This window comes from Pseudopipra pipra, chromosome 5 (genome assembly GCF_036250125.1).
Source record: "Pseudopipra pipra isolate bDixPip1 chromosome 5, bDixPip1.hap1, whole genome shotgun sequence".
NCBI classification, from domain to species: domain Eukaryota; kingdom Metazoa; phylum Chordata; class Aves; order Passeriformes; family Pipridae; genus Pseudopipra; species Pseudopipra pipra.
The window spans coordinates 61,985,495-62,012,888 of record NC_087553.1 but is presented as its reverse complement, the minus strand read 5'-3'; the positions used below and the strand labels follow the sequence as shown (position 1 = coordinate 62,012,888).

The following is a 27,394-nucleotide window of genomic DNA, read 5'->3' as shown; positions in this document are numbered from 1 at the left end:
CAGCTTCCTTCAGGACTGCTTTGCACAGGGAGTAACACTGAAATTAAATTAATCAACCCTCTAGGGTAACCCTTCCATTCCTACTTAAATTCTAGACAGAAGTTTTTCCTAACACATCAAATTCAGAATGGACCATGACCAAGCTTACTTCTGTCTGTTATAAAGAAAAACACATATTTTTTAAACCCCACTGCATCAAATCCAAGTGTGACAGAATGTATAAATTCAGTGTCTGTATTTTACAAGAGAAAAACTGCAGGGAGAAAGATTACAGTGCAAACATGTAATAGTTACCCAATTTAAACCTACCTCTTTAAACTATTTCATTCAATGAATTTGCCACTCCCAGCCTATTTTGCACTATGGCGTTCTGATGCTCACTTGTCTATTCACCTCTCGAGGTGCTGGGTGGCCACAGCAGGCTTTATTCTCAGCAAAATCCAATGGGCACAATGAAAGATTGCTTCAGGCTAGAGCCAGTGTTCTTGCAGACAAAAGGCAGAGCTGCAGGCTAGTCATGGAGGATTTGCTAATGTTATAAATCTACCCATGTAGTGAAAATTAACTGCCAGTTATAATCTGCAATTATCACTGGCTATCACCAACTAGTTTCCCTTCTTATCTAGGATGAAAAAAGAACCTAAGTAAAATCATAAATATCTAGGATGACCATTTCCACACACAGAACAAAAAGTAAACTGCCAAAAAAAAAAATCCAGTTAGAGATTATAAGATCATATCCTACCATATCTGGTAAAGTAAACATGGTCCTCACTGGTAGAGCAGGTGCAGAAAAGAAGAGAACATTCATAATGTTTGCATAGAAAAGGAGCAAGCAATCTAGCTTTTGGTGCAGTAACATCAAATTCTGCTTTTAAGTAATTACAAAATTATTGAAAAGCACCAAACTAGTATGTGGACTTGCTAAAGTAATAGTGAAGTACTGTGGGCTTTTGCTATAATAAGAACTGGTCTATTCTCATAAGTGTGGTTTGGGTACCTGTTCTTTGAAAGAAAGATAAACCACAGCAATGTATTTTGAAATATAGCAGTCTTTAATCAGTAAAATTCAGCGCCTATGGCAGCATTAACATGTGAAAAACAGTAAACAGAGTGCTAGTCAGCAAAGCCTGCTGCAAACTCTCACAGGGAAAAGTAATGTGCTCTGGTATTTTACCTCTTTTTTTCTGTTTATTTGGGGTTTTTTCCCCTGTAAATAAATACATTCTATGTACCAGTATTCACGTTGTAATCTAGAAATAAGGTATTGATCCTTACCTTTCCAAATCATTATGCAATAACATATTTCATTGAGGACTGGATTATACCCTATCAGTACACAGGAGGCTTTCAGCATTTTTTCATTTAATTCCAGAGCAGGTAGGATTGGGCTTTCAGTAGCAGCCATGTTAGCCCATCCTCTTTCAGTGACAAATGGATTAATTTCTACACATAGATGGTAGGATATCTTGGGCCTCTTTCCAAAGAAAGGAGATCTATAAACATTATCAGTAGTCAACTTCTTTATTCTCATGACTTCTTCCCATTCACTCACTCCCTCTGCCTCTCCTCACATTGACATAGATCGAACTTCACCCTTCCTCTGGATATACACACACTGTCCTGATTATTACTCAAAGCAGCTTCAGTATCGTGATTTTGAAGACAGGGAAGTCTCTCTCACAGCTTCACAGTATTCAAATTAACAAGCTTTCAAAAGCACTTGTTCTGTGTATTGTTTTCATAGCACACTATGCTTCCACATGGTATGTCAGAAATCTGCCACGAAGAGCCCACATCCAAGGGGTTCTCCTAAAAAAAATTCAAACTACAGAGGAATTCAGACACGACAGACTTACTCTAAGGTTGAAGTCCAGAACAAGAGTCAAAGCTGCTTAGAATTTTGCCCGTTACTTATCTTCTGAACCTGTAATACGCATATAAACAAATGGGCATAAAAGAACTAATACAGAAGAAAGAGTATAAGAGAATGACAAATGTTGTTGCATACACCATGCGTTAGCTTCTCTTCACTTTTTGCCTAGTAGCAAAACTAGGGCACTATTCAGGAGAACAGATGAGGCTGAAGCCTAATAAAAAAGGGAATGTTTAAGTATTTGGAGAACAGAGGGCATGTTTAGGGAACAGAGTTAAGAAAGATTAAGATTTATCTTTCAATATTTATGTTATTTTTGCAGTCTGGCAATTACAATTAGTTTTGCTTTCCAGCTCCCAGACAGTAAGACAATATTAACAAAACAGAGAGAGTTTATTTTTACAAATAAACTGCTCTCACTAGGAATCTGTTCTGTACACTACTTTCCTGTTGCTATACTATCAGTTTTGATGCCTCCTTCCTCCACATCAACTAATTATTCTTTACCTCCTTCAAATTCCTCCTTAAAATAGCTTCCTGCAAGAAAATTTTCAACACTCATAGACTGATTTTTGTCTCCACAACACACACTGCTTCGTCTGAAATGCATCGTAAGCTCTGTAATACAGACCATATCTTGCTGGTTTTTAAAGCTAACACTTCTATATGCGTTATGTCATTTGAACACATGTTACACATCTCTCCAGAACTTTTCCAAATATATACTTAATAACAAGGAACTAAAAAAACTCCAAACAGCCCAAAACCCTACAGAAACTCCCATACAGGATAAACTCTTACCTTCCAGGAAAGCGATAAAGGTTTACAATACCTTTGATTTGCCAAGGAGCTTGGAAAACAAACACTCAGAATAGTGACATGTATCTTGAAAAGCTGGAAACAATAATAAATGCCACAAAATAAAACTTGTAGCATTCCCTCCTTCAGCAGCGCAGTCAAGAATAATTTTTCCCGATGAGCAAGAAACCCAAAAATATGTAAAACCGCATTACCTCTTTCAAAATTTAAATACCTACAAGGCTTGGTAACGTTCACACCCAGTGTGTTGTGAGTTATGAGAGTAGCTGAAGAAGACTTACACCAAGCACAGAATGTACGAAGACTCTATTAAAAGCGCTATACACACAGCTCACCATAATTTCAAGAGCTGAAACATTTTTCCTCCCATTTCTCCTCATGTTTTTCCATTGCCATGCATTCAGTTTCTTAGTATATTTGCCCAAGGTTCTCCAAGTTTTCTAAAAAGCCAAAAATACAGCAAAAGCATGAATATAGATCAGAACCACAAAACTTTATGACAGTGCACAAAAAAACCCTGAGAGACTTTGAAGAGAAAATCTGAAGATGTTTTTAATTTCCCTTTTTTCTCAGTACCTCTGCGTGGTGACATGTATAAGCTGCTGGGATGACTGAACATTGATAACACACAGGGACATGCAGAAAGTTGCTTGGGAAAGGCAGGCAAGGTAATGGATAAAGCCTTCCAAGTCAAAGGATCAGCTCAATGCTCTGTGCGTGAGCAAACAGCTCTTTCCCACAGCATTCTCCTCTTCCTTAAACAAATGTTTAGATCTACTAAAGAGATGTGAAAACCTGAGATTAACTTCTTAAACACTGAGGAGCCTGCATCATGAATGACAGCCATTCCATGTAACACCTCTAAAATCATTAAGTCCTGCTTTCTGAGAGAAAAAAAAAGTGCTGTATCATAAAGCATGTCTGCCTGTAGCATGTAGACAGGAACAAGCTTGCTTTGCCCTGCAAGACAAGCAAAAGCCATACAACCATGGTTACTGCAGCACTGCGCCCAAGCTCTCATGATACACCCTGAGCAGTACGACGTTACCCGGGGCCCAGTCCACGATAATGCAATCCCGTGGCCTTGTCTCGGCTCTGGAAGCAGGAAGCACAAGTCAGTATCAGTATGTGACAGATCACATAGACATAGTATCTACTTATGATGCACTGCAAGGAACAGAACTACTGCTTTCACATCCATCACGCAATGTGATAGATATGACCAGACACACACTTCTCTCTCCTTGAAAGGCTTTTTTTCTGTGGTGGTTTTTGCTTCTACTTGCCAATACTAGGTCCACCAATCCTGAACTCATGCTTGTCTTAAACATTGATTTTCTTTGCTGTATTCTCGCCTGTCCTAGAATTTGCAGTGGAAAAGAGAACCAGTCTGAAAATGAGGTTATCGCACATTTTCTCTCTCTCCTGCTGCTTACTAATCTGTGCCATTCCTCCATTTGAGCTGAACCCACACCTGCAATTTCAGCCTTTTTTCTTCCTACTTTTGACTCACTCCTCAAACCTTTTCTTTTGTATCCATTTCTTTCTCCACAATAGAATGCAAATATTTATTCCAAGAGAAAGCGAGAAAACATAATAACCATTTCACGTTCTCCCTTCCCACTCCCTTTCTCTTCCTTATAGTTCTTCTTTCTTCCTCCCACAACAGATAGAAACCACATCTGTCCCACTCTTCACTTGCCTCACTCACATCACCCCATACCTCACATCTCCGTTCTCCCCCTGCTCTGATAGAACAGCAGGACAGCCAATCAGCCTCTTCTATGCTTGAAAATCTACTTCAGACCCCTTGTTCTCTAACTACACTACTCTTTCTGTCACTCTTTCACCTCTAAGCTCATTATGATCTGTCTGATAACAAATTACACTTATGTCTCTAACTTCAGCCTGAGTTTCCTGCAGCTGTCCTTTGCTCTACACTGAAACTATTCTTACTAAAATGTCTAAAAACTTTTACAATTGCAACATCACATCAAGTTAATAATTTCCATCAGCCATAACCCTCATGCATTCTTCATGAAAATTAAATGCCTTTCTCCTTCAGAAGCATTCATTCGCTGTTCCTGACTTCCATGACCCTACCCTCTTCTGCTGCCCTTCCTTCCTGTACCAATCCCTTCACAGATCACTGGCAGGCTCCTTATTCCTTCTTTGTCTTCTAGCAGGGCTCCATTGAGATGTATCTTTTGTCCCTTCTCTTACATCTGAGAATTTTACCAACACATCCAGTTCCCGAGGAGATAGGTCTCAAAGACAGTACATTTATGTCTAAACAAAAAATCTCAGTCTGTTTTTCTGACACCTCTCGCCACTGAATAGCTGTCAGCTTCAGCTCGATACAGCTAGAGCAGAACTTAGATCACATCACTCCCACCCTCTTTTCTCTACCTCCTCTCTTGATAACCTTGGACAGCATAATCATCTTGCCCATCATTCAGATATAAAATACTATGATAAAACACTATGTCATCTTTGCCAATGACTTCTCTCTTGATCTGTTCATTTAGGTTACATCTATATCTAAATGATTCTTCTTGTCTTGCATCCCTAGGACAAAGTCTTCTTTAAACACCTTCACAGCTTAAGGTTTGTCTGGGCCTTCACCTCACATTAGCTATTTATATTTTCTTCTTTTTCATATTGACAAACATTATCCTGCTTGTTCACACTGCTCTAAAAGTTCTTTTTTCTATATTGTCATACTGCTTTGCCATTCTCTCTGCATCCTTCTATGCACAATCCTCCATTCCAAATTTATATATTGAGAACAACTCATCTTTGCTTTCCAGGCTCCTCTCTCTTATGTACACTATACTGTCCACATCTTATTTGCTATCACACCACTTGCTCACATTTCTAGTTGGTTCATGATATCAGTATCCATTTACTAAGCTTTTAACAAGCCTGTATTTTCACTCAGACCAACTTCCACACTTGAGTAAGGATACTTTCAAAGCACTTGCAAAACTACTTCAATGCCCTTCAAACATCACTCTAAAGCCTTCCTTGCCACAGTCCTAAGAAAGCCACTCTAGTTTAGGCTAAAGTTAAACACCTATCACGTGGAGCAACTAAGTCCTTTTGTTTGTCAATATTAAAACTCCTACTTTGTCATATATTAAAAAATTAGTTCTCTGCAGCACAACGATTTCACAACACACACAAGCACACACCCTTCCTCCTTGTGCTGGTACTCAGCACAGTAATGTCTAGTGTCTGATGGGGCTGCTAGGCATTAGGATCATGCAAACAGTAATACTGCCTCCCTAATCACAGCAGTAACAGATCAATCACTTATATTCATCTAGATCATTGTCCTCTGACTATCTCCATTATCAGCCCCAAACAAACAAGGTTTTGGCTCTGACAGTGGTTGTTGTGGTGGCATGGGTCCAACAAACTTTTCAGATTTAAATCATCATAGCATCCTGTCTCAATAGACATAACTAAGAGCATCTTAAAAAACAACTGGATATGCTGACTGCTACCTGATAATCTGTCTAATCTAGACAATCAAAAGCAGCCAGCCTAAAGGCCACTTGAGGATAGAATACCTATCAGAGACTCCAAAATGGACACACATAATGATTTATACATCTTAAAATCTCAGCTTCTATTCTGACCATTTCATCTCAAAATGATGACAAACTCAAGTCACCTTATTCTGTCACTGGAGAGGTCCAGTCCCATCCTGTTTTGTCTTGCTAGAGAAGACACTTCTGATTCAACAAACTTCTTAACAACTATAACTTATATGACATTAGCACGGTTCAATTCAAATATAACTTCAAATTCACAGATTCTGACCCCCCCCCATGTCCAGCCCTCTGCAGTAGGAAGAGACAGAATGACTGGACAGAAGACATAAACCACTGTAAAACAGAAAAAAATTATAAACAAAACAAAGAACATAGCAAAGATCACATAGAATCAAACCCCATGAACTCTTCCCCTTTGCCAGCCATTCTTATGTCTTGATGTTACTTCGTGAGTCACTCTTCTGTCTCTTGTGCTGAACACCTGCTCCAAGGGAACGGAAAGGGAAGCAAGCCTGAACCCCCCGTGTACCGCGCACAGCTCTGTCACAATACAACTGCTTCCGTTTCACAGATGATTCAGGAGGGGCCTGTGGACTAAGTGAAACTGCACTAGACATGCACTGGAACCAGCAGCTATGCAGAACTTAGAACTCTTGTTGTCAAGTTATTTGCTACTTCTGGCTGGTGCTCTTTCTGATCTGGGAAAACTCCACTTCTCTTTTGCCAAACAGTCCACATTTTATAAATACATGAACACAGAAACCAAAAAGCTGAAAAACCAAATAATTCTAAATTCTAATTACTGTCAAGAAAACAGATAAATAGGAATACGTGTTGGGCTTAAGCACTGTATTATTCATACAACTTAGTAAAATATGAAAGGAAATTACTGAATAATAAGCACAGCATTTCAGAAATAAGGAAGACATTTCTATTGAGTACACCAAGAGCAATCAGAAAGCTCACTTCTCCAGCAACATCAGTGGATTTCAGGCAAAACTTTTAATAAGCCATACAAAACATTATGACAAAACCAGTCCCTTAAAATCAAACACAGAAAGGGACACAGAAAAGAAAAAGAGAGAAATTATGCATGCAATAGTTGGTTTTCCTACGACCCACATAGGTTGTAAGTAACTGTGCTGGATTCCTTCTCCAATTTGACTCAGCTTAGTCAGCTGCACAGCACTATGATAAAAAAGTGGACCATTTTTACCCTCATAGTATCTACCCTTCTCATCCAGCAAGAGAACCATCAAAGATTTCCTGTTTTAGTCTTGCTGAGAGACCTCTGTCAAACACCCTTACTGTGTCACAACAGCATTCACCACAGGTTTTTTGGCACAATAATTACCTAAAGACACCAGCTTCACCCTGCACCTTTAACTCCTGAATCAGCTTTTTCAAGGACAAGCCAAAGAACTTCTGCACCAAGTTGAACTTGGAAGACAGAAAGATCCAGTAGCTTAACTCATGCCCACATAAACTGAAAATCTTTCTTGCTAGTTATTCCAAAATTACTCTTAATAATGAGTAGTCATGGCACTCATAGAACCTTATATTGGAGTTAACTCTTTAAGAAACACATATATCTCTAAAACATATACTACTTTTACTGAAGGAGATCTTTCTTAGTAATGCACGCAATGGACTACCAGAAACTCCACAACTTAAACAAAATGTAATTTGAAATGTTTTCTATAGGATTTTCCACTGCTTCCATATGATTCATACACCTCAGCTTTGGTTAAATGGCTAATATTTTTTGCCCCAAAGGTAAAACAGAATCTGATAATGTCCTAATTTTTAATTAAATAGAACAAAAGGTCCATTTCAAAGAAATTATTCCATTTCATTGTGGAAATGGTTCAGCTCTTGTGTAGCCTTTTTCGTAATACATAGAAACCTATATTTCATCTATAAACTATTAACCACATACAGAGGCAGATAAACAAGAAAACACACACATGTTTTTATATTTCAATCAAAATTAGACACAAGAAGTCATTTCACTTTCTGTGGTGACAGCAGGGCTTGGGGTACACTCTAGGAAACACATAAATTTCTTTCTCAAGTCTGGTTATAAATTACAACAAGTACAAGGAATGTCAGAGACAGATCCTTAGTGACAGAGCTGTCAGTTGACAGAGAATCACACATGGTTTCCTCACATGCAATCAAAAGAGGTACTTTAAACTACCAGGAGATCTAACCTCTTCAGAACAACTGTTGCATGAATACTGAACTTCAAGATATGTGCCACCTAACAAAACCAGAATTTTTAAAGAAGTAATTTAGAGAACAACAGTTCTAGATACATATTCAAAACCATCAAAATCTTGATTCAAAACACAGAATGTCTGATCAGAGAGCTTTACCATTACTCCACTCCTTTTATCCAGTGTGTGGGTTGAAGAGCTAAAGGACAGGTTTCAGAAAATAACTACGTAACTATGAGGATAAACTACAATTCTGACTAAATTTTCTGGGCACTATCATACATAATGTTTCATTCTTCCTCTGTCACCATTCCTTGAAACACATTAAATGAGGTGACAGCCATAACCAGGAGCCACGCCACCCCCCTGCAGAAGCTGTCCATGCGAAAAAAAAAATAATCAGTCAGATATCATACACAGAACTGATCAGGTACTTACACACCAGAATACACACCAGAATTCAATCCCACTGTAATTTCTCATCCTAAAGAAAACCCCCACGGGGACCTTTGCTCACTGTTCTTATTGCCAGCATAAAGCTAAGAATGGTAAGAAAAAGTTTCTCTTGAAAACAGCCACAGTTTTGTGTCCTGACAATTCTCAGTTCTTCCACTCATCAAGCTTCACCAGAATATTACATATGTTTAAAAATCAGTATCTCTGGAAGACCTTATTAGCTTACAGGGAAGAGACAGAAAATTATACAACATTCGACTCTCTCTTTTGCCCACTGCAAAACCAAAACTAAAACCACCTGTAAATCACCAGCTATGTTGGTCTAAATTCAATAACCTCACATCTTTCTTTTGGGGTATGTGTTTAAAACCTTGCTATAATTTTCTTTCCCTCTCAGCTCTTTCCAACATTCCCTACTACCACAAGAAGGTGAAAGATGAATTCATCTAAGAAAAACATGAACGTTTTTATTCTTTTTGGTTTAGTATGTTTTTAAAGGAGACAAACAGCACCATCGGCAAACCACTAGTAAACAAACAAACAAAAAAATTAAATAAAAATCAACCCCAATCCCAAGGCTTACATTAACCAGCTGGTTTTGTCTTGTCTTCACTTCTTTCCCAATCTCCCTATAAAAAATTTTAATTCTTTCTCTTGCTTTTCATAAAGTAGAATGTTTTATGTCACATCCTTTTTTCCCCTATAGAAGTGTTCCCTACCACCATCTAGCCCCCTTAACTTCTTATTTTTCCAAGAAGAATGACAAAATCATCAAGATATTTTTCTGAAGAATTAAAAAGATACTGAAAGCTAAACTAATCAGTATTCCTTTAATTTTGTACTGAAGTTGTCAAAGGATTTATCAAAAAGCTTTCCATCAGACATTTGTGTGGGAAGTCAAAATAGGAAAAATATAGTGTAAGCAACTGTACAATAGATTTAAAACTCCAGTTTGCATGTGTAATCATGAAGTAAAATGGTCAAGTTCAGGGTTGTGCAATAATGATTGTAAACTTCTAGTTTTAACACAAAATCAAAAAACTATTAGAATTTTTTAGCTAACATCCTTAATGTCAAACGATAACGAATCAGTATGGTCAGTGAAAAGATTATCTGAGACAAAACACACACATCATCAGATTGAAACCTCAAGAATACAAACCCACTGAACTGGGAAACTGAAGTTGACTACGACACCAAGTACCCAGACACAGACCTAAGTCCCATAGGTCATATTTAACCCTGCTGTAGTTCACAGACATACACAGGATATCTTTTGCCCCTTTACAGCCTGTGCCTATCTAGAAACACTCACAGCACTCAATGCTTGCACATTTACTAAACCGATTAATACAAGTTCTGTACACAAAATCAAAAAATCCCACTCTTCTGTTCTTTTCTTCAATATCGTATAAAGTAAAACACATGCCTCCAAAATTAATCTATAATCAGTTACAGGGTAAGACTGATAATAACAGAACACTGTATCTACCTCAGGTACACAGTTACTGTAGCATTTTACAGGATACAAATTCTCAAATAATTACAGACCTCTGTTACTATGCACGCTACCTGCAAGAAAATCTTTAATTCTTCGACCATGCCATTCAACTTTCTAAAATTCAACATAAATTGTAAATGCTGTTCCAATTCTGATAACCCTTCTTTTAGCTAAGACGGTTGCTTGGTAGTGATTTGTCAGATAAATTACACAATACTGTTTCTGTTTCCTGATTAGATAAGCAGATAAGTTTTTTTTCTGGCACAAACGTTTATGCATAAAATTTCTCATTTTCTGTGAACACTTGCAACTTTGTAATCCCCTCTCCACAAGTCTGCACGCCAGTAAAAGTCAACCATGGACAGACTGCGTTTGCTGAAGGAAAACTTAAGAGTAAGTATTAGCATGCAAAAAGCAATTCTGTCTACAAAACTGAAAAAACGTTCAGGAAATTTCTCTCCCTCTGCGCTGCCTACATATACACTGCAGAATAAAGGAAAGCAGTGAGCAATACTTTTACCCTCATGGTGGGGCACAGGGGGCACATGGCCTCAGTGCATCTCTTGCATTACAGAAATGAACAGCACAGTGACTGTGACCCCCTTGCCCAGGGATGTGCAAGGAAGTATCAACCCCTTGGGCAGGCGGAGACTTGGCAGTGAGTGTTTCTACCCACCACCTCCTGGGAATGCTGGCTCCCAGGTCCCCACCTGGGCCAAAGGGAGGAGGAAGAGCAGCCCACCAGTCTAAACGCATACAGTACACAACCAGAAAGGAGGTAGTGAAGCAGGGATGAAGCAGGGATGGCACTTTTTGCCACCAGACCCCATATTTTTCTACAAAACCAAAGTGAAACACCTTGTGGTGGTCTGGAGGAGACCACTTGTCTTCTCATCCCTTTCCCCCACCACGCTCTGCACACAGTTGCACTAGTCTAAAAAGACTCCTTTGCTTAACTGCTTACAAAAGGATGACCACATAAATCTGGTCATATCAACTAAAGATGACAAAATGCAGACAAATATAACAAGAAGTAAATGCAGAGAGATCAGATTTTACACTATCTTTATCAAACAGGACGGTAATTTTTGATACTTAAAATCCTGTCTCTGTCGTCCTCAGTTACTTGATACAAGTAACATTTGATTTTTCTAAGACATCACTTACAATCTCTTGGCACCACAGATGCCATAAAAAGGTTTACTCAAATAGATAGGATTGTAAAGAAAAAGGAGTTGGGTTTGGTATTCAGACCTATCATGACCACAACCCTTGCCTATGAACAAAGCAGTCAAAAAAATTCAACATGTCACAAGACAGATGTGTGCAAGATCAGAGTAAAAGCACAAGCATTCCTTCAAACACACGAGCGATGTCTCCTGCAGACCAATCTAACTTATCACGTTTCCCCACCTTTATGAATAAGGATGGTGAGGTCCAAGAAGATTTACAGTGGATGTTCAGACATACAGATGGGTGTGGTAGAAACACCTGCATTAACAGACTGCTTAAGTGAATATAGAAATATTTCAACACATACTAATTTATTCAAACTTCATGAAAGTTATTTTTAAGTGATCTAACAGAAGTTACTACTTGGAAGCAATAAAATTTCTAAAGCTTTTTATTTTCTAAATATAAGTCGGGTTTGGTTTTTTAAACATTTATATTACACCATAAGTACTATAAAAACCAGTAAGTGCTTCACACCTGTCACCATCATAATGTCAGCAACAGCATTATACTTCGTTTGGAAAAAATTTTTCTGGAGAGCGAGTGTACATAGAGCTCCTTTGCTGGAGTCTCTAACCCCCCAAAAAACCCAAACAAGACTAGAACTGATAATCTAAACTGAATCGTTCTAGGAAACAATTTGCATATTATGTATGACTAGGGAGTAGGGACGTGCTTCAATCTTTATGTCTCGAGTAAGCTTATAATAAGAATTTGTGTTCAAGGACTTCTGAGCACAAAACATTTTATCTCAACAAATTAAGCTCCTTATGAAGGCCAAGCTGAAGTAGCAAGACTTTTATTCGATTATTTTTGAATCAACATTACTGACAGGTGTACAAACTGCACCTTGAACCTTTTACCTAGAAATATACTACAGGAAAATCCCAGTTCTGCCGCTAACTTATTTTTGGGCTGGCAAAACAAAGAGGTTCAGGCACTTAAGAATCAAGACAGGAACACAATCAAACTTCGCATCTCTAGAAAGGTCTTCCAAAAGGGAAGCTTTATGGTATTTTAAATGATTTTAATGTGTACTCCATGCAATTTTATAGTTTATCACACAAATCTACATTACTGATTAATTCATTCTTTTTTCAAGAGGTTGTTTAGAAAACATAAGATTCCTTTGAGCTGCCAAGATGCTCAAAATTGAATGCACGTGTAATGACAACTATAATATACTGAGAAACTTAACATCATTTCAGAATATATATTATGACATTACAGGTAATAGCAGGATTTCTCTCAGCATGAGTAAGTCACAACGAAGTTTCACTATGATGGGATCGTTCATTATGAACTGACTTTACAATAAGTATTTCTCATGACAGAGAGGTTGTATACGTAAACTACTTTCTTTACACAACAGAAACAAACAGAGAGCTACATGAAAGAGCGTCCCAAAGCATTTCACTAGTTGCATTAGGTGTTCCCCCAGCACGATGTTAATGACACATATCACAAACAAAAGGTGTAAATTTGATTTGTTTATGCTCACCACTAAAGTTTCTCTTCTCGCAACTGACAGAACTGTGTCAGGCACGGCATATTGGCAAATACCAGTAGCCTGGAATCTGCCTGTTCATACTGATGGTACCAGAAAACTTTATGGCCCAAATGACTCGTTATATTTGTTTTCGCATAATATGCATGGCTTTGTTTAATGTAAGACAATATTTGACATTGGCCGCTCGGTTGTCTGCAAGTCACACTCAGCAGTGAGAATGAAAACATAAAATGTGACTTGAGCTAAACTGAATGAACTCAAAAATTGTAACAGACTCTTTCCACAAGTGAAAACGTCTTCGCTAGTCGCTAATGATAATATAATGTGTAAAGTTGATGCCCAGGTTTATATGCTTATCTCCACACAGAAGCAAGTGAAATGTTGCATGAAGGGACAGGGTCTACAAAAAAAAATCCAATATGGCCACTGATGTGTAGTTGTCTTTTGACTCAAAATTGCCTTATCTTTTACCACGTCTGCCAGTTGCACGCATACACCTGTTATACCCGTACTTCAAAAGAAGTTGACACAGTGACAGTCATCTGCATGTATCCAATCCTGAAACATTCTTCACGGCAGAGAGATCCATATGCTTTGAGACAACCCTGTCAAGGCCAAACCACAGTAATCCACAACCACCAAGAAACAAGACAGGTAGAGAGGTGTGCCAGCACTATCCACTTACCTTCTTTATTAAGCCTCATAACCTCCCTGCTTTTTCCACCCTCCTTTCCAGTCTCTTCTAGATCTACACCTGCAGAAGAGAAGCAGAGTCAGGAAGCGCCGAGGGCCCTGAGGTGTGCATTTATTGTTTGGCGAGGGGAGGAGGAGGAGAGGTGAGGAGGTGAGCAGTGTTTCTATTTGCAACAGCAAAAGCACAATGGTCGGAGCATCTGCCAGGGAGCGGAACCGCCGGGCCCCCCGCGGCAGCACCCTCCGCCCCCCCCCTCCCGCGGCATCCTCCAGCCCCTCCGCGCATCCTCCCCCTCGCCCCCTTCCCCCACCGCGGCGCCGGCCCAGCGCCGCGGGGCAGCGGCACGGCAGGCGCGGCGTGCGCCTCCCGCACACATGGCACGGGGGCTCGGCCGGGCGTCAGCTGAGCGCCCGGGGGGGCGGCACCTCCCGGCCCCGGCGGGAGGAGGGAGGGGAAGGGAGAGAGGGGAGGGGGGGCGGCCCGGTCGGACCCCGGCCCCGCTCCGGGGGGAGCGGCGTGCGGAGCCGGACCGCGGCCGGTCCCTGCCCTTACTGTGCGGGGGGGCGGCGCCGTGCGCGTGCGGGGGGGCGGCCTCCCGCACCCAGGCGGCCCAGGGCTGGCCCAGGAACGCCTCGGGACTGGGCACGGGCCGCTCCAGGGCCGCCATGGCGCCGCGCCTGCTCCTGCCTCCTTGTTGCTTTTCCCGTTTCCTTCGGCGGCGGCGGCGGCGAGCGAGCGAGCGAGACACGGGATTCGAGAACGCCGCACGTCATCCTCGGGACGTTCCGCCGCCCACACGGGGGTAGTGTCAGCCCCTGCTCCCTATCAGATCGGGCTCCCCGCCGCCCAGCGCGCATGCCCGCGCCCCCCGCGCCTGCGCCTCGCGCCGCCGGCACCGGGCCCGCGCCCGCCCCGAGGGGCGCCGGACCCGCGCGGCCCCCGCGCTGCCCCTCCGGCCCCGACCCGGCACCGGCACCGCCCGGCCGAGCCGAGCCGAGCCGAGCGGGGTCCGCGGCCCAGGAGCCCCGCCGGGAAGGCGCAGCCGCCGGCCGTGCGCTCCCCGGGGCTGCGCGCCCCCCGCGCGTCTCGCAGCGCCCCGCAGTAAGTGCCTGGGACGGGCTCTCGGTTCCTGCGGCACGGCCCCGCCGCGCCCCGGCGCGGCCCCTCATCGGCCCCGGAGTGTGGGGTCGGGGCTCCCCCGCCCCCCGGCTTCTTCCAGCTGCGCTTCTGTGGATCACTTATAGCCACAGCCATTTTGTTGTCCAAATGCTGCCTGATCTGTAGTAGGGCTTCGTCTGCTTGCAAATGGGATTGCTCTGGTTTTGGTGTTTTAGGCAGGTAGTATTTGGTGTTTTAGGTACAGCAGCTCTGAGCTCGCAGGTCCTCCTCCTCTCAAACAACACCGAGGTTTTCATCTCGCTCTACGTAACCTGTGGGATGTACATGCTTTTAATTTAGGGCCGGGTCATTTCTGTTTAATTCTCCATTGAGGTAAGAATAGAAATTGAAAATTATCCTCAAATATACCTGATTTGGATAAGGAGTTACACCATAAGCCTATTGCTCCAGCTCACACCTCTTAAGCCAAACATGAACACCACTGGTGAAGGACTTGGTTTCATTTAATCAGCCTCTGATTCCACATGCAGCACTTTCGTACAGCTCTGCGGCCCCAGCAGGAGTGCTCATGTTTATTGTTCATCAAACACTTCTTGGAGTGCTGATGTGGGCTTTGCATGGCCCTATCCCCATCTATGTCTTCTGCCAGCCAGTCATTTAAGACCCTTTGTCACCGTTCACTTTTTGCTGGTTCAAACCATCGTGCGACAATGCTGAAGTAGAGCATGGAATTAATCTAGACTCAAGAAAAAAGAATAGCACTTAGGGTGTGCTCAGGGTCTGGACTTATGGCCAGAGGAGCAGGACAGGAATTGCTGAAGTCAGCACTGCTGCCTAAAGGTATATGGTGCTACAGTCTGGAATGGATTTAAGTAAATTTCTCACAGCTTCATTAAGATTAGGCTCTTTACAGCGCTGGAATGGAAAAATGTTTTGGGCAAAGGACAGACACACTTTGCCTGTCAACAGATGCAGTGGTAAATACACACAGTGTTCACACTCCACCTCTTCCAAAAAATAGCTGGAATATACAAGTCCCATCCTTAATACCTGGAGGGGAGCCTAAAAGCTTTCATAACATGTGGCCTGGCCGGAGTGCCTCCAGTCAAGTAATATTAGCTACAAGAAACTTCAGGAACATAATCAAATAAGTAGAAAGCTCACCAAAATACGCCTCATGTGAGAACCAGTCAGTTGCAGCAGGCTTATTAGCAACCAATATGAAGCAGACATAAGATGCATGATCTTAGATATATGTGGAATTTCCAGAAGCAGGAAGGGTGCTTGTGGTATAGTACAAAGCCCTGGCAAGATCTATTCTGGAATATTAAGTACACTCCTATCCACCAGTTTAAATTAATCTTCCTACAGAAAAAGTGTGGAAAGGGTTACTAGAAAGATCAGAGGAATTAAGATTCTATCATATGAGAAGAATTTGACTTAGTCTAACAAAATTCAGCTGGTAGTGGATATATTTGATGTTTTTAATTATAAGGAGACATAATCATCAGTGAGGAAATAAAAATAAAGAATAGACATAAGCTGCTTATGTTGAGGTTGAAAACCCTGTCCACTATACTGAAAAACACTTTGGTCAGGAATAGCAAGATGGAATTCCTTAGGAGGAATGATAAAGCACATGAAGTTAATAGTCAACATGTTTGGCACTTGTGTTCAAATTCACTGCAAGATGGTTGAGCAAAAAATCTTGACAGCAGCCAGATAGTCCCATAATTAGAGAAGTTACACTGCACAGCTTATACCATAACACTGGTGTGATTACCCAAGATGTGTATCTGGAGACAAGATAGAAAAGAAAGGCACGTGAGCACCCAGGAAATCCCCGTCAATGAAAACCAACTTTAGATTTCAGGGAAGTAGGGATGGCCAAACATCTAACTAATATTAAACACTGCCACAGGATATACAGGCAGTAAAGCAATTCCTAACCACACAAGTGAGAAAAAAGGAGAGAGGGAAAGTACTTAATACAAGCAGCCTCAAACAAAGCAAGAAAAGTGAAGAAACTTTCCAGCTTTGACACATGGCACTGATCTACATACTGCTTACCATGACACACTGCAGACCTACAGTCTAGGCTCTTAACAGAAACAGACCATATGAAGGAAAATTAGCATACAATCAGAGATGCAAGATGTACCAATTCCTTCCTCAGAAGAATCCAGTGACTTACAGTTTGAGAGAAAGATTTCCAAAGCCCTCCCAAAGGGATTCTTCCTCCTCCCTACCATATGTGTTTAGAAACAGCCATTAAACAAATGGTTCCACAATCAGAGTCATATAATCATTTAGATTGGAAAAGACCTTTAAGATCAAGTCCAACCATTAACCCTGCACTGCCAAGTACAGCACTTAATCATGTCCCTAAGTGCCACATCTACGCGTAAGCCTTTCCAATGATCAGCATCTTTTGTTTAAGAAGTACGAGCTTGCTTTGATTGTGTCTGTGCTGCCTCTGTGATCTGCACCAAGGAATGAACCCCATCCCTGAGCAAACCAGCCATCAGTTTATCTCCATTGGCTTGTAGGGTGCAAGCCCTGAAGCTGCAGAAAAGTAGCTTCTGTTCTGCACCAGGGCTTCTCCGAAAGAAGAAGCACTCCAGATTGGTGCCAAATCAAACTAGTGTATGTTGCGTGGAGAGCTGTGCATTATGCTCTAGAAATTTATAGCAAAATAGGAAGAGAGTTGATTTGACATTATAGAAGTTTTCCCATGGTTGGGAATATATGTAGTTTTGTCTGGTGAACTTGAGCTGCAGCTTTACCATAGCAAGAACATTCAGATGGTTTCTTCTTCCCTTCTCCTGACATCTGCTTTCACAAAATTCATTTGAAGACAATCCTATTTAAGACTTATACTCCTCTTTCAAATTTGTTTTTATTAATCAGTGGAGCCAAAAGTTATTGGTGGAGACAAAAAAAAAGGAGGGAAAGGCACAAACATGATCACATAAGACTTATTTCCATAGGAAATGAATAAAAAAAAGGCTGTGCATGAAAATGCAGACCAAAAATCCTCTGTTTCTTTTCTACCTGCCCACCAGCATAGAAATTCAATTCATGTGTGATCTTCAACAAGTCATTTTTCCACAGAAAAATAATTAAGTCAGTCAGGAAAGGTGCTTCTTTCCCTTCCTGGTCTCTGAGGATCTTTTTTATTTCAACTGCCAAGCAGGGGCTTCCTTTTACTATTGTGGTTTTTCGGAATTCAAGGTAATGGAGCTTTTATTTTGGTTGCAGCTTCTAAATACTACAGTGATCCAATCATAATGTGGTATTAAAAAAGTAAACTATAAGCAAATGATGTCCTTTAATTGACAGACAGCAAAATACAGATGAAACCTTAACTCTAATCTTTTTAATCCATATATCACAGGTCTTTTAGTAAGATGATCTCCAAGTGTAAGCTTTTTGCTAACTAACCAGGAGATAAAAATCATATGTTCCTATATCTACTTACTAGAATTATAATTAAAGACTTGGGCTTTATAAAAGCAGAAGAAAAGTTACGACATTTAGAAGAGATCCAAAGCTGCGTGTCAATCTTTGCCTCTATTCGGAGATCAATCTAACATTTATATAACTTTCAGGATCTGAATGTGAAGAGATAACAAACTAAAACAGCAATTCTCACATGTGGCTATCAGGAACCTCATAAGTAGTCACTGTGTCCAATTAAATAATGACATGATCCTATTTCAGCTCCACTGTCATACACTGAGAAAATACCATGATTTTGCTGAGGGTGCACATGTAGTCACAACAACAACAAAATCATATATACCTGGCAATACATGCACCAGATGGCTTTAAACTGGCTACAAAAATGTTACAAAAAACCCAGCTGTATAAGGCTTCAGTATCATAACAAGATTATAAACATATGATGCTTGTGACAAAGTAATTATGATTTAAGCAGTTTGGCAAGAAATTCGTTAGTACTTCTCAGGATCCTGTTTTGCAATGGATTTACCACAATAGTGGTTTTATCCTATATAGCAGAAATCATTACATAGTAGACAGTTTTATGAACTCATGTATCTACTTTGGTGGGAATGAAACAGTGTAATGAATCACAAGACTTTCTTAAATATAGTCGGTGATGGAGTTTGCATAAGAAAAGCACCGACAAACTAGCTGGCTGTCAGTCACAGCAGCAGAGAAACTTCAATCCTCCTCCAGGATTTTTAGAAGTGTAAAACTAATGTGTATGTTGACTTGTGTGCAAATGGTTTTGATAGTGGATTTTTTACACTCTTGCTAATTTTCACCCATAGATTTTCAATCTGTTGTCTGTTCCACAGTGGATAAATGAAGTTTCTGTTTAATACTCCAGCAGCACCTCAGGATGCAAAATGTACCAGATAGATAGTCCTGCATTTCTCTGGTGAAACTGATTCTGAAACTTTTTTTTAATACAATGTAACATCCTAGTATGCTATGTGATAATTAGAGTAGCTGAATTCATGAAATAAAACAGATACTTTAAAAAAAGCCCTATACCTAGATTTCTGCAAAAAGATGCATACAGGATGGCCATGAAAACAATGCAGCACTTAGCAAGCCAAATGTAGAAGCCACTCTGGGCCAGTCTTCCTAGACTCTGACCAAAAGTGCACTCCCTGTACTATTTCTGATCCCTTTGTAATTTCAGAAGGTGTCTCAAACACTGTGTGAGTGCCATCATAGAAGATTTGAGCTAGAAAACTATATTAAATAGACACTTATAGCAGAGAAATCTATTTTTAATGTCCTCTGAAATAACACAAGAAAAAAAAATCTGAATTATGCTTTCAGTTCCATCTTAGCCAAAGAAGCCAGCGCTTAAAAAAGAAAGTCAGAAAAAATGGAGAACTGAAAAAGAAATTCTGAGATACTCTTGTATCCAAACAAAAACATGTTTCTCAAACAGGGGTTGCAAATTGCTTCACACAAATCAAAGCAATGCTTGAAACACTACAGCAGCACTAATCAGATGAAATAGGAAATCTAAATAGAGGTGTACTGCACAGATTTTTGAAGAGACAATGCACGATAAGGTAACTTATTACAGGGAACTCAGGGAAGTTTAAAGAAAAAAATGCTACCAAAAAAAGGGCTATGAACTAGAAATGGGAATCAACAGTTACTACACATTTCAAACCCAAGAGAATTATGCAAGCACCGTGAAAAAATTGCACACTCTTTGGTTCCAGTGGCTAAGTTTGTTCTAAGCAATTTCACTCAAGTATTTGCTGTAGTCTAAGTGCGTTAGTGTAGTACTTTACTGTCTTTTCAAGAGGATAATTATCTACTTTATTACCATAGCTAGAGTGTTTCTGATACCAAAGCTGGTAATGGTAACTTTCAGTGTACCACAGGACTTCCTTGTGCACTGCAGACGTGCATCCTCACTGGACACAAGGACTTAACAATTGCTTGGAAGAAGCAAAAAAGTTTCTTTTTTTTTTGCTGCAATAGTTTGGTGTTTGTTTTTTTTTTACTCTGCAGCAGATTCAGGTTTTAAACAGGAGTCTCTCTGAGAGTTCAGTTCAGACCATCTTATTTCCAGTATTTTCTCTCCCTTGAGAATCTTCCCTTGACCTTCACCCAAACATCCAGTCTCAGTGCTATGGTATAACCTGTATGAAACATGGATCTCAAACTCTGTTCCTAAAGCACACTACCCAAGGACCCTGCCCAACACTTTATTGGCTAGACTTGTGGCAACAAACCGAGGATTAGACCAGGTCAGACAAGTGCATTCACTGCAGAAGACTGAGGAGTAGATAGTATATCTATCTGGGAAACTGGAAGACATGAATGACAGATCAAAGAATACTCAACAGGCTAAAATTCAGTTTCCTTGTATTGACAGAGAAGAAGTCCAGAGAAGAGCAATAAGGCTGGTGAAGGGACTCGGACACAAGTCCTATGAGGAGAGGCTGAGGGAACTGGGGTTGTTCAGCCTGGAGAAGAGGAGGCTCAGGGGAGACCTCATCACTCTCTACAACTCCCTGAAAGGAGGTTGTAGCCAGGTGGGGGTTGGTCTCTTCTCCCAGGCAGCTCTCAGTAAGACAAGAGAGCGTGGTTTTAAGTTGTGCCAGAGGAGGTTTAGGTTAGATATTAGGAAGAAATTCTTTACAGAGAGGGTAATCAGGCATTGGAATGGGCTGCCCAGGGAAGTGGTGGATTCTCCGTCCCTGGAGGTTTTTAAGATGAGACTGGTTGTGGCACTTAATGCCATGGTCTAGTAACCACGGTGATAGTGGATCAAGGGTTGCATTTGATGATCTCTGAGGTCTCTTCCAACCTAGCTGATTCTGTGATTCTATGACAGGTACTCAGGAAAGATCACAGAGAAGTTGTTTTAAAACACAGTCATCAGTATGTGTTTCTTACTGCTGCTTAAAATTATTAGCTGTTTCTAGCAGAAGATCACTTTTATTTACTGAGTACTTATCTGTCTTTTTTTTTTTAATTGAAACATTTTTTTTTGTAAACTACAGCAACAATAATATTTTTGAAGGCCATATCCAGATTCTAGAGGAAGGCTCTTAACCATCCAGTTGGGACAGAAAAGAAACTTGGAGGAGCTCCCTGCATTTTTGAAAGATGTGGCAAACTTCTTTATATTTTGAGGTATAAGCCAACTTGGGGATGGACAAAGTTACCTCAGTATGAAGTCTGCATTCAAACATCGTACTACTTTCCTGTGCTTTGCTCTCTCACAATGCCCGTGTGAATAACCAAACCCGCAAAAGTCCCCTAAGATCTTCACCCATTTTTCGTGAGGTAGGCGTAGAAATATTCTTTCATTAAAGATTAAGTTTGCCCTGATGAATAATGTATATTATAACTTTCCATTCACCAGCCATGTTCGCATGTGTTGGCAGCACACAACAGCTCTTCTGCCTCACTCTATCGTAACCAAGTTTCTTAAGTTCCTTCTCAATGTAGGTGCCATATTTCTCCTGTTTGTATCTCTCTTTCTCCCAAATGCTTCCCTTCTGTGAATTTTGTTCCCTCTTTTCTGTTACTTTACCCTAATGCTGGAGGGTGGGTTTTCATCTCCTGCCAGGTTACTCCACTGAAGCACCAGTTTGGGTCCTGTTTTTTGCTCCCAGCCACACTCACCACCATCCCACTTGGGCCCAACTGCCTCACCAGTGACTATCATGTCTTTTACTATGCCCTTCATTGTTTTTTATTCCCTCCTTTGCAGTTAGGAGCCTTTCCTCTTCTCTCTGCTGTTTCCCTCAGTGGAAGACAGGTCTCTCCCAGTCCTCTCTCCCTGTCCCACCAGAGAGCTGTGTCTCCCATCATAAAGCAGTTTGGAATTGCCCTCTTCTTCTCTCTAAATGCTTCCTCACCTCTTGGGGCAAGTCCCCTTTCCATCTCCCCTCTTCTCAGCAGCCCGTTCTCTGCCTCTCCCTGGGAAGCCAGCAGTCCTTCACAGCCTTGTCCTGGCCCTGGCTGGAGCCCCTTGCCCTCAGTGCAGGGGCCTGCCTCCCCTCCCACCATTTTCCACAAGTGCTGGTGCTCTGACTGTCCCCCTCTCCCAGAGCTCGCTGTTCCCCACTGTAAGCAGGGACTCATCCCTGGCAGGGCCAGGCACCATGCATGAGTGAGCTCTCAGATTTCAGCCTGGGTGGGCTGTCCCTTGGTGTTTCAGAGACACTTGGGTTCCCTTCAGCCAGGCTGTGGAAGTTTGGGGCTATCCAGACAAGATATTTGAATGAGGGTCAAACTGCAACGCCTTTGGCGGGGTCACATTTGGTCACTGCATCAGCGGGTAGCAGAGAGGGCCCAACCTGCTCACATGGCTCCCCAAGCCCTCGCTGACTCCAGAAGCTGGCTCCAATCACACCTTGCTCGAGCTTCTGAAATGTTTTGACAATTGTTATGGTATGTCCTATTTCCAGCTCATACAGGAAGTAGACATGTTGAAATCGCAGAAGAAAGCAAGCCTGTTCGTCTTGTATTTCTGGCTGAGCCTGGAAGTGGAGTGCCAGAAATCAATTGTGTCTCATCTGTTGTACGGGGAACTCTTCTGTGCTCCTTGCACTCCTGGTGCTATCTTTGCAAGGAGCTTTGTCCTAATAAGATTCCCATTGCACCCTGGAAGAGTCAAAGATGGTATCTTGTGATAAGCACTGCAAATTCTGTACTCAGTCCAAATGGATCTCAAAGGCCTTACCAGGAACTGAGGTGTAGTGAGGGATGTGCCTGACAACTAAAGGCACTGGAGGTAAAAAATAGGTTCGATATGTAAGCATTGGCTCACGTGCATAAACCTCTCATGGGCCACCCTGCACTTATGTCATCAAACTCTTCACCAGACCTTTTAAAAAGGCCATACGGTTGTAGAGACCAGATGTGGATGGACCTCAGTTGCGATCTCACAATCTAATTTTTTTAATTAAATCCTCCTCTGAATGATATAAATACAATGTCCTTTGCTACTCTATTTGTTGGAAACCTATGGTTTGATAAATGTCAGAGCTAAGGCTGCAACTTTGCAAGCTCAGATTAAGAGAATCTTTGTATGTCTACAGCCATCAAACATTTTAACTGGTTAATAACATCCAGTGATGCAGCTCTGTGCATTGAATCCAGTCTTATTTGTAGATACTCAGCATGTGACATCTGGTATATGCAAAAGTTACAAGACCGATGAAAAGTGAACAATAGTGGTTTAGGGAAAAAAACCCACAACTAAAAATAATTACAAAATTAGTATTTGAGAATCTTGTAGTTCAGATACACATTTGATGCAAAATTATAGCCAAAACTGGCTGTTGTTTCCCAAATCTTTTAATTGACAGATAAAAAAAGTGCTTTTCCTTTAATAGACAGTGGGCATCTGTGGATTTTCACTGTCTGTGTTTAATTCTACTGAATAATATATAACAATAATAATAGATGAATAGAAAATACTCAAATTCAGACCATTGACTATACCCAAACTCCTCCTCCTTCTTGTGTGGAATTGAAGTCTTCCTCCTTGTGGGGAATTGGAGTCTTATTCTGACTTTCATTTATAAGAGCAGTGGAGCCCTTTTTTTCTGTGTCCTCACACGTATCATAATTAGAACAATTAATACGACTCAGTCAAATCTACTAGTAGCATAAGCAGTGGCATTTTATTGAATTATATGTTCATATCACAGTAGAGTTGGGCACTTCAAAATATTTCTAAAGATTTTCATAACTGATGGGGCAAAACATACATGGTGCTGTTATAAATAAATACAAATATAAAGTTAGAGGCTGTATGGAAACAGAGTGAGTTATGGTGGTGAAAAGACCTCAATAAACACAAGATTTAATAGCAGTACAGTTGAATTTCTTGAAATAAAGAGAGGACTCTACATTGTAGGGGGTAGAAATAGTCTTGTATGGAGAATTTGTGGGTGCACAGAGCCATGAACACGCATCTTCTGGATTTGTAGAGGTAAAACTTGAAGGGCATCTCTAGGTCCTGAAAGCACTCAAATGTGAGTGAATTCCTCCATGTGTTCAGGGTTTAATATTTTTGCCTATGGAAATTTTTGCATCAGCTGACAAACCCCCCTCAGTCTGTCTTTGTCAATCTGAATCTTAATGTAGCCAACTGTTGTGTTCAGTTCTCACACTACATTTGTGGTGTAAGAGTCTAAGAGCATGCTGTGTCAGCCATGAGATTATTGGTCCTAGATTTTGCAAAATTTCCCATACACATTTTTAAAACAACAGCAGATAATTATGAGAGTTGGCAGATACCACAGACATAATTGTTTTCAGCAGTTACAATAGATGTTTTAAAAACATTTCCATATTCAAACCTTTAGTTAATTCAGGGCTAGTGAAATACAATTCTTCCTATTGTGTCCTGCCCTCAGGGTGTCCTCTGGGGATAGCAACCAGCAAGACCTCCCTCTTTCTCACTTCTCATTGCTTTTCACCTGCCTGTCTCACCTTTTAGGTGACTGCTTCAGTTAGTTTGCTGGGCTTTTTTATTTCAAAAAGTAACATGGATGAGAAGTTCCATTGGTATCAAAATGTTACATGTTAGTATTTAAGGAATGATGATGATGTCACTGTCATTTTGCTTTCCTTTTCTCCTGTCCTTCTCTCAAACTTGACCTGGCATGGGATTAAACAACCAGAAATGTTGTCACCATAACATGCTTCCTCATGCTAAAAGAGCACAAGTAGGCTGACCTCAGCACACAATAGAAATGGTTGGAGTGGCGGAAGGTAAGCAATAGTACACATGTGATCTTGACCGATTCATTTATACCCATGCCCTGCCTGCAGCACAAGTGGCCACATGTCTGTGAGATGATAGAAGTTTTCCTTTCTTTTCTATTCTTTCACTTCCCTACTCTATTTACCTAAGCAGCAGGAGTCATCCTGACAGTTGTTAGTGAGAAAAGACACAGAATGTAATACATCTTTTTGTCCCTCAGGAGACATCTGATAAATTTGGAATGAACATCTAATTCTCCCCAGGATGCTCTGAATGTAAATTTGGAAAGAGGAATCTGTCCGAATAATTATAGTTTAAAAGCCGAATTCCAAATATAATTATTTTCTTTGCTTTTTTGTTGGTGCACATTGCATACATGCTGGAAGAGATTTCTTTTTTGTGGTTGCTATGGTAAAAAGCAGTCCCCAGTTCTTTTACTTAAAACCCATGAACTGCAATTAACTGTTTAATGTTGTAACATGCAACAGCTCTAGTAGCACCTTAACAGCTTTGAGCATGATACTCCCATCATCTCAGCAGATGGTGATTTTTGGCATTCTGTGTTTTCAATGTATTCTTCTCCTGTATAATCTCTGCCATTATATCTTCTGACAAATGCTTCTGGAATAAATTCTAATTTGATTGTGCTGAGACATTCCTCAGATCTTTTTGCATTTCTGTTAAAGATGACCAATATATGAAAAAAAAAGTTTGTATGTGTACCCCATCAACAATTATAAAACCAGAATTTAAAGTAAGAATCTGTTTCTTCTTATCTGTAACCATCAAAATACAGTCTTAAAATGTATTTAGTATACTACAGGAGCCCTACACCTGAACAGAGAAGGAGACATGAATGATTCTTTTGTGAAGAAAGAGTAACCCTGAATGTTTATCAAGAGTCTGAATTAAATAAGAGTTCCCAATTTCAACTTGTTTTACTCTTTATTATTATTTCTATAGAGCTGGAGACTAAATTCCTCATGAATTTTCCTCATTGTTTTAAAGATTTATGACTAATATAAATCCTTTTCAATAGGGAGTTGCAATCATATTTAGAAAAATTTTGACTTTGTCCAGATATTATCTAAAGCAAGATTATCTGGTGAAACTGTTTTTCAGCTACTCTCCCTCTTTCTCCCATGGTATAAATACATTTGTATTCCATTTCTAATTTTGGGTTTCAGTTAGAAATGAATTATTTGGATTTAAAATCAGGACTGTTCTTCATATTGCTGTTTGAAGGGATTTTATGTATTAAGCAGGCAGGACACTTCAGATGTGTAATTCTGTAATACAGGACCAAATCAACTTTCTTTGGTACCTTCAGCAGCATTTCTTCTTCTTTAGGAAAAGAAAACAAGAGGAGAAAAGGAAAAGATTGGTTTTCCAGAATCATAACAAGATAATTTTGCGGTTTCAGGTTTTAAAATATAAATGTCTCATTCGTAGCTATTTCCTGGCTGACTCCAGGTTTCTATGATTATTATTTATTCCGTGCTGATAGTGCTTGACATTGTGCAAATATAGAAGGAGAGATTCATGTGGACTATCTGCCAGGATTTCCTAGTTGTTAGTGGCAGTGTTAGCCTCTTTAAGCAAAAGCTTGAGGCTGTCTTTAAAATGGAGATGCTTATCCATCCTGCCAACATGCAGCTTCAAACTTATGACCGTGGGAAACACTGCTCAAATGCACCCGGTAAGGCTTTGGAAGGATGGACTCAGTGGAGTTTAATTTAATTAGTACAGCAGCAGCGTGTGATAGCTCTGACTAATCAAATCTTTAAGACCAGTCGTGGTAATTTCAAAACCTGGAAATTTTTTAAGGAAACGTGACTGGGAAGAATGAATCCTTCTGTTTTGACACAAAGAATAAAAGAAAGACTGTTTGCCTGAATGCTACATGGTTTAAAATCCTGTGTCTTCTGTGAAGTCCATGACCTCTTTTGTAACTTATTTGTAGGACCCACCCATGGTCGTGTGCCTAATTCACCTGGACGGTGATGTTGTTGCTGTTGGCCAACTGTCCATTGCAGACTGACATCTGCCGCTGGCTTTGTCAGAAACAACGTGTTTCAAATAGTACCATTGAAGGCTTTTGTTACAAATAGTACCATTGAAGGCTTTTGTCAAGGACCAATTTCAAGATGACATTTTACTGGCGGGGGAAAAA

At 40.6% G+C, this 27,394-nt stretch overlaps 1 protein-coding gene and 1 long non-coding RNA gene across 9 annotated transcripts in view; one reads left to right on the top strand and one right to left on the bottom strand.

The window, feature by feature from the left end:
* The window catches only part of ATXN7L1 (ataxin 7 like 1), a 115,644-nt gene extending 100,950 nt beyond the window's left edge, over positions 1–14,694 (bottom strand). For 5 of the 6 annotated variants that reach the window (XM_064656340.1, XM_064656339.1, XM_064656346.1 and 2 more), the window contains exons 1-2: positions 14,421–14,694; positions 13,860–13,928 (exon numbers count right to left, since the gene is read on the bottom strand). In XM_064656340.1, the coding sequence (XP_064512410.1) occupies positions 13,860–13,928; positions 14,421–14,535 (184 nt within the window). In that variant the 5' untranslated portion in view covers positions 14,536–14,694. Of the gene's footprint in view, positions 1–1,859; positions 2,552–13,859; positions 13,929–14,420 lie in introns of those variants that run through there. The other variant, XM_064656343.1, reaches the window with a different exon arrangement.
* Positions 14,695–14,887: 193 nt separating this feature from the next.
* Positions 14,888–27,317, top strand: LOC135414961 (uncharacterized). 3 transcript variants are annotated; one of them, XR_010430921.1, is made up of 4 exons: positions 14,888–14,969; positions 21,517–21,782; positions 25,139–25,229; positions 27,185–27,317. It is a non-coding gene; the product is annotated as an uncharacterized LOC135414961 (long non-coding RNA). The 3 variants fall into 3 exon arrangements; XR_010430920.1 differs by having other exon boundaries at positions 14,895–14,969; positions 21,497–21,782; XR_010430922.1 differs by lacking the exon at positions 27,185–27,317 and adding an exon at positions 25,442–26,676 and having other exon boundaries at positions 14,895–14,969; positions 21,497–21,782.
* The last annotated feature ends 77 nt before the right edge of the window (positions 27,318–27,394 follow it).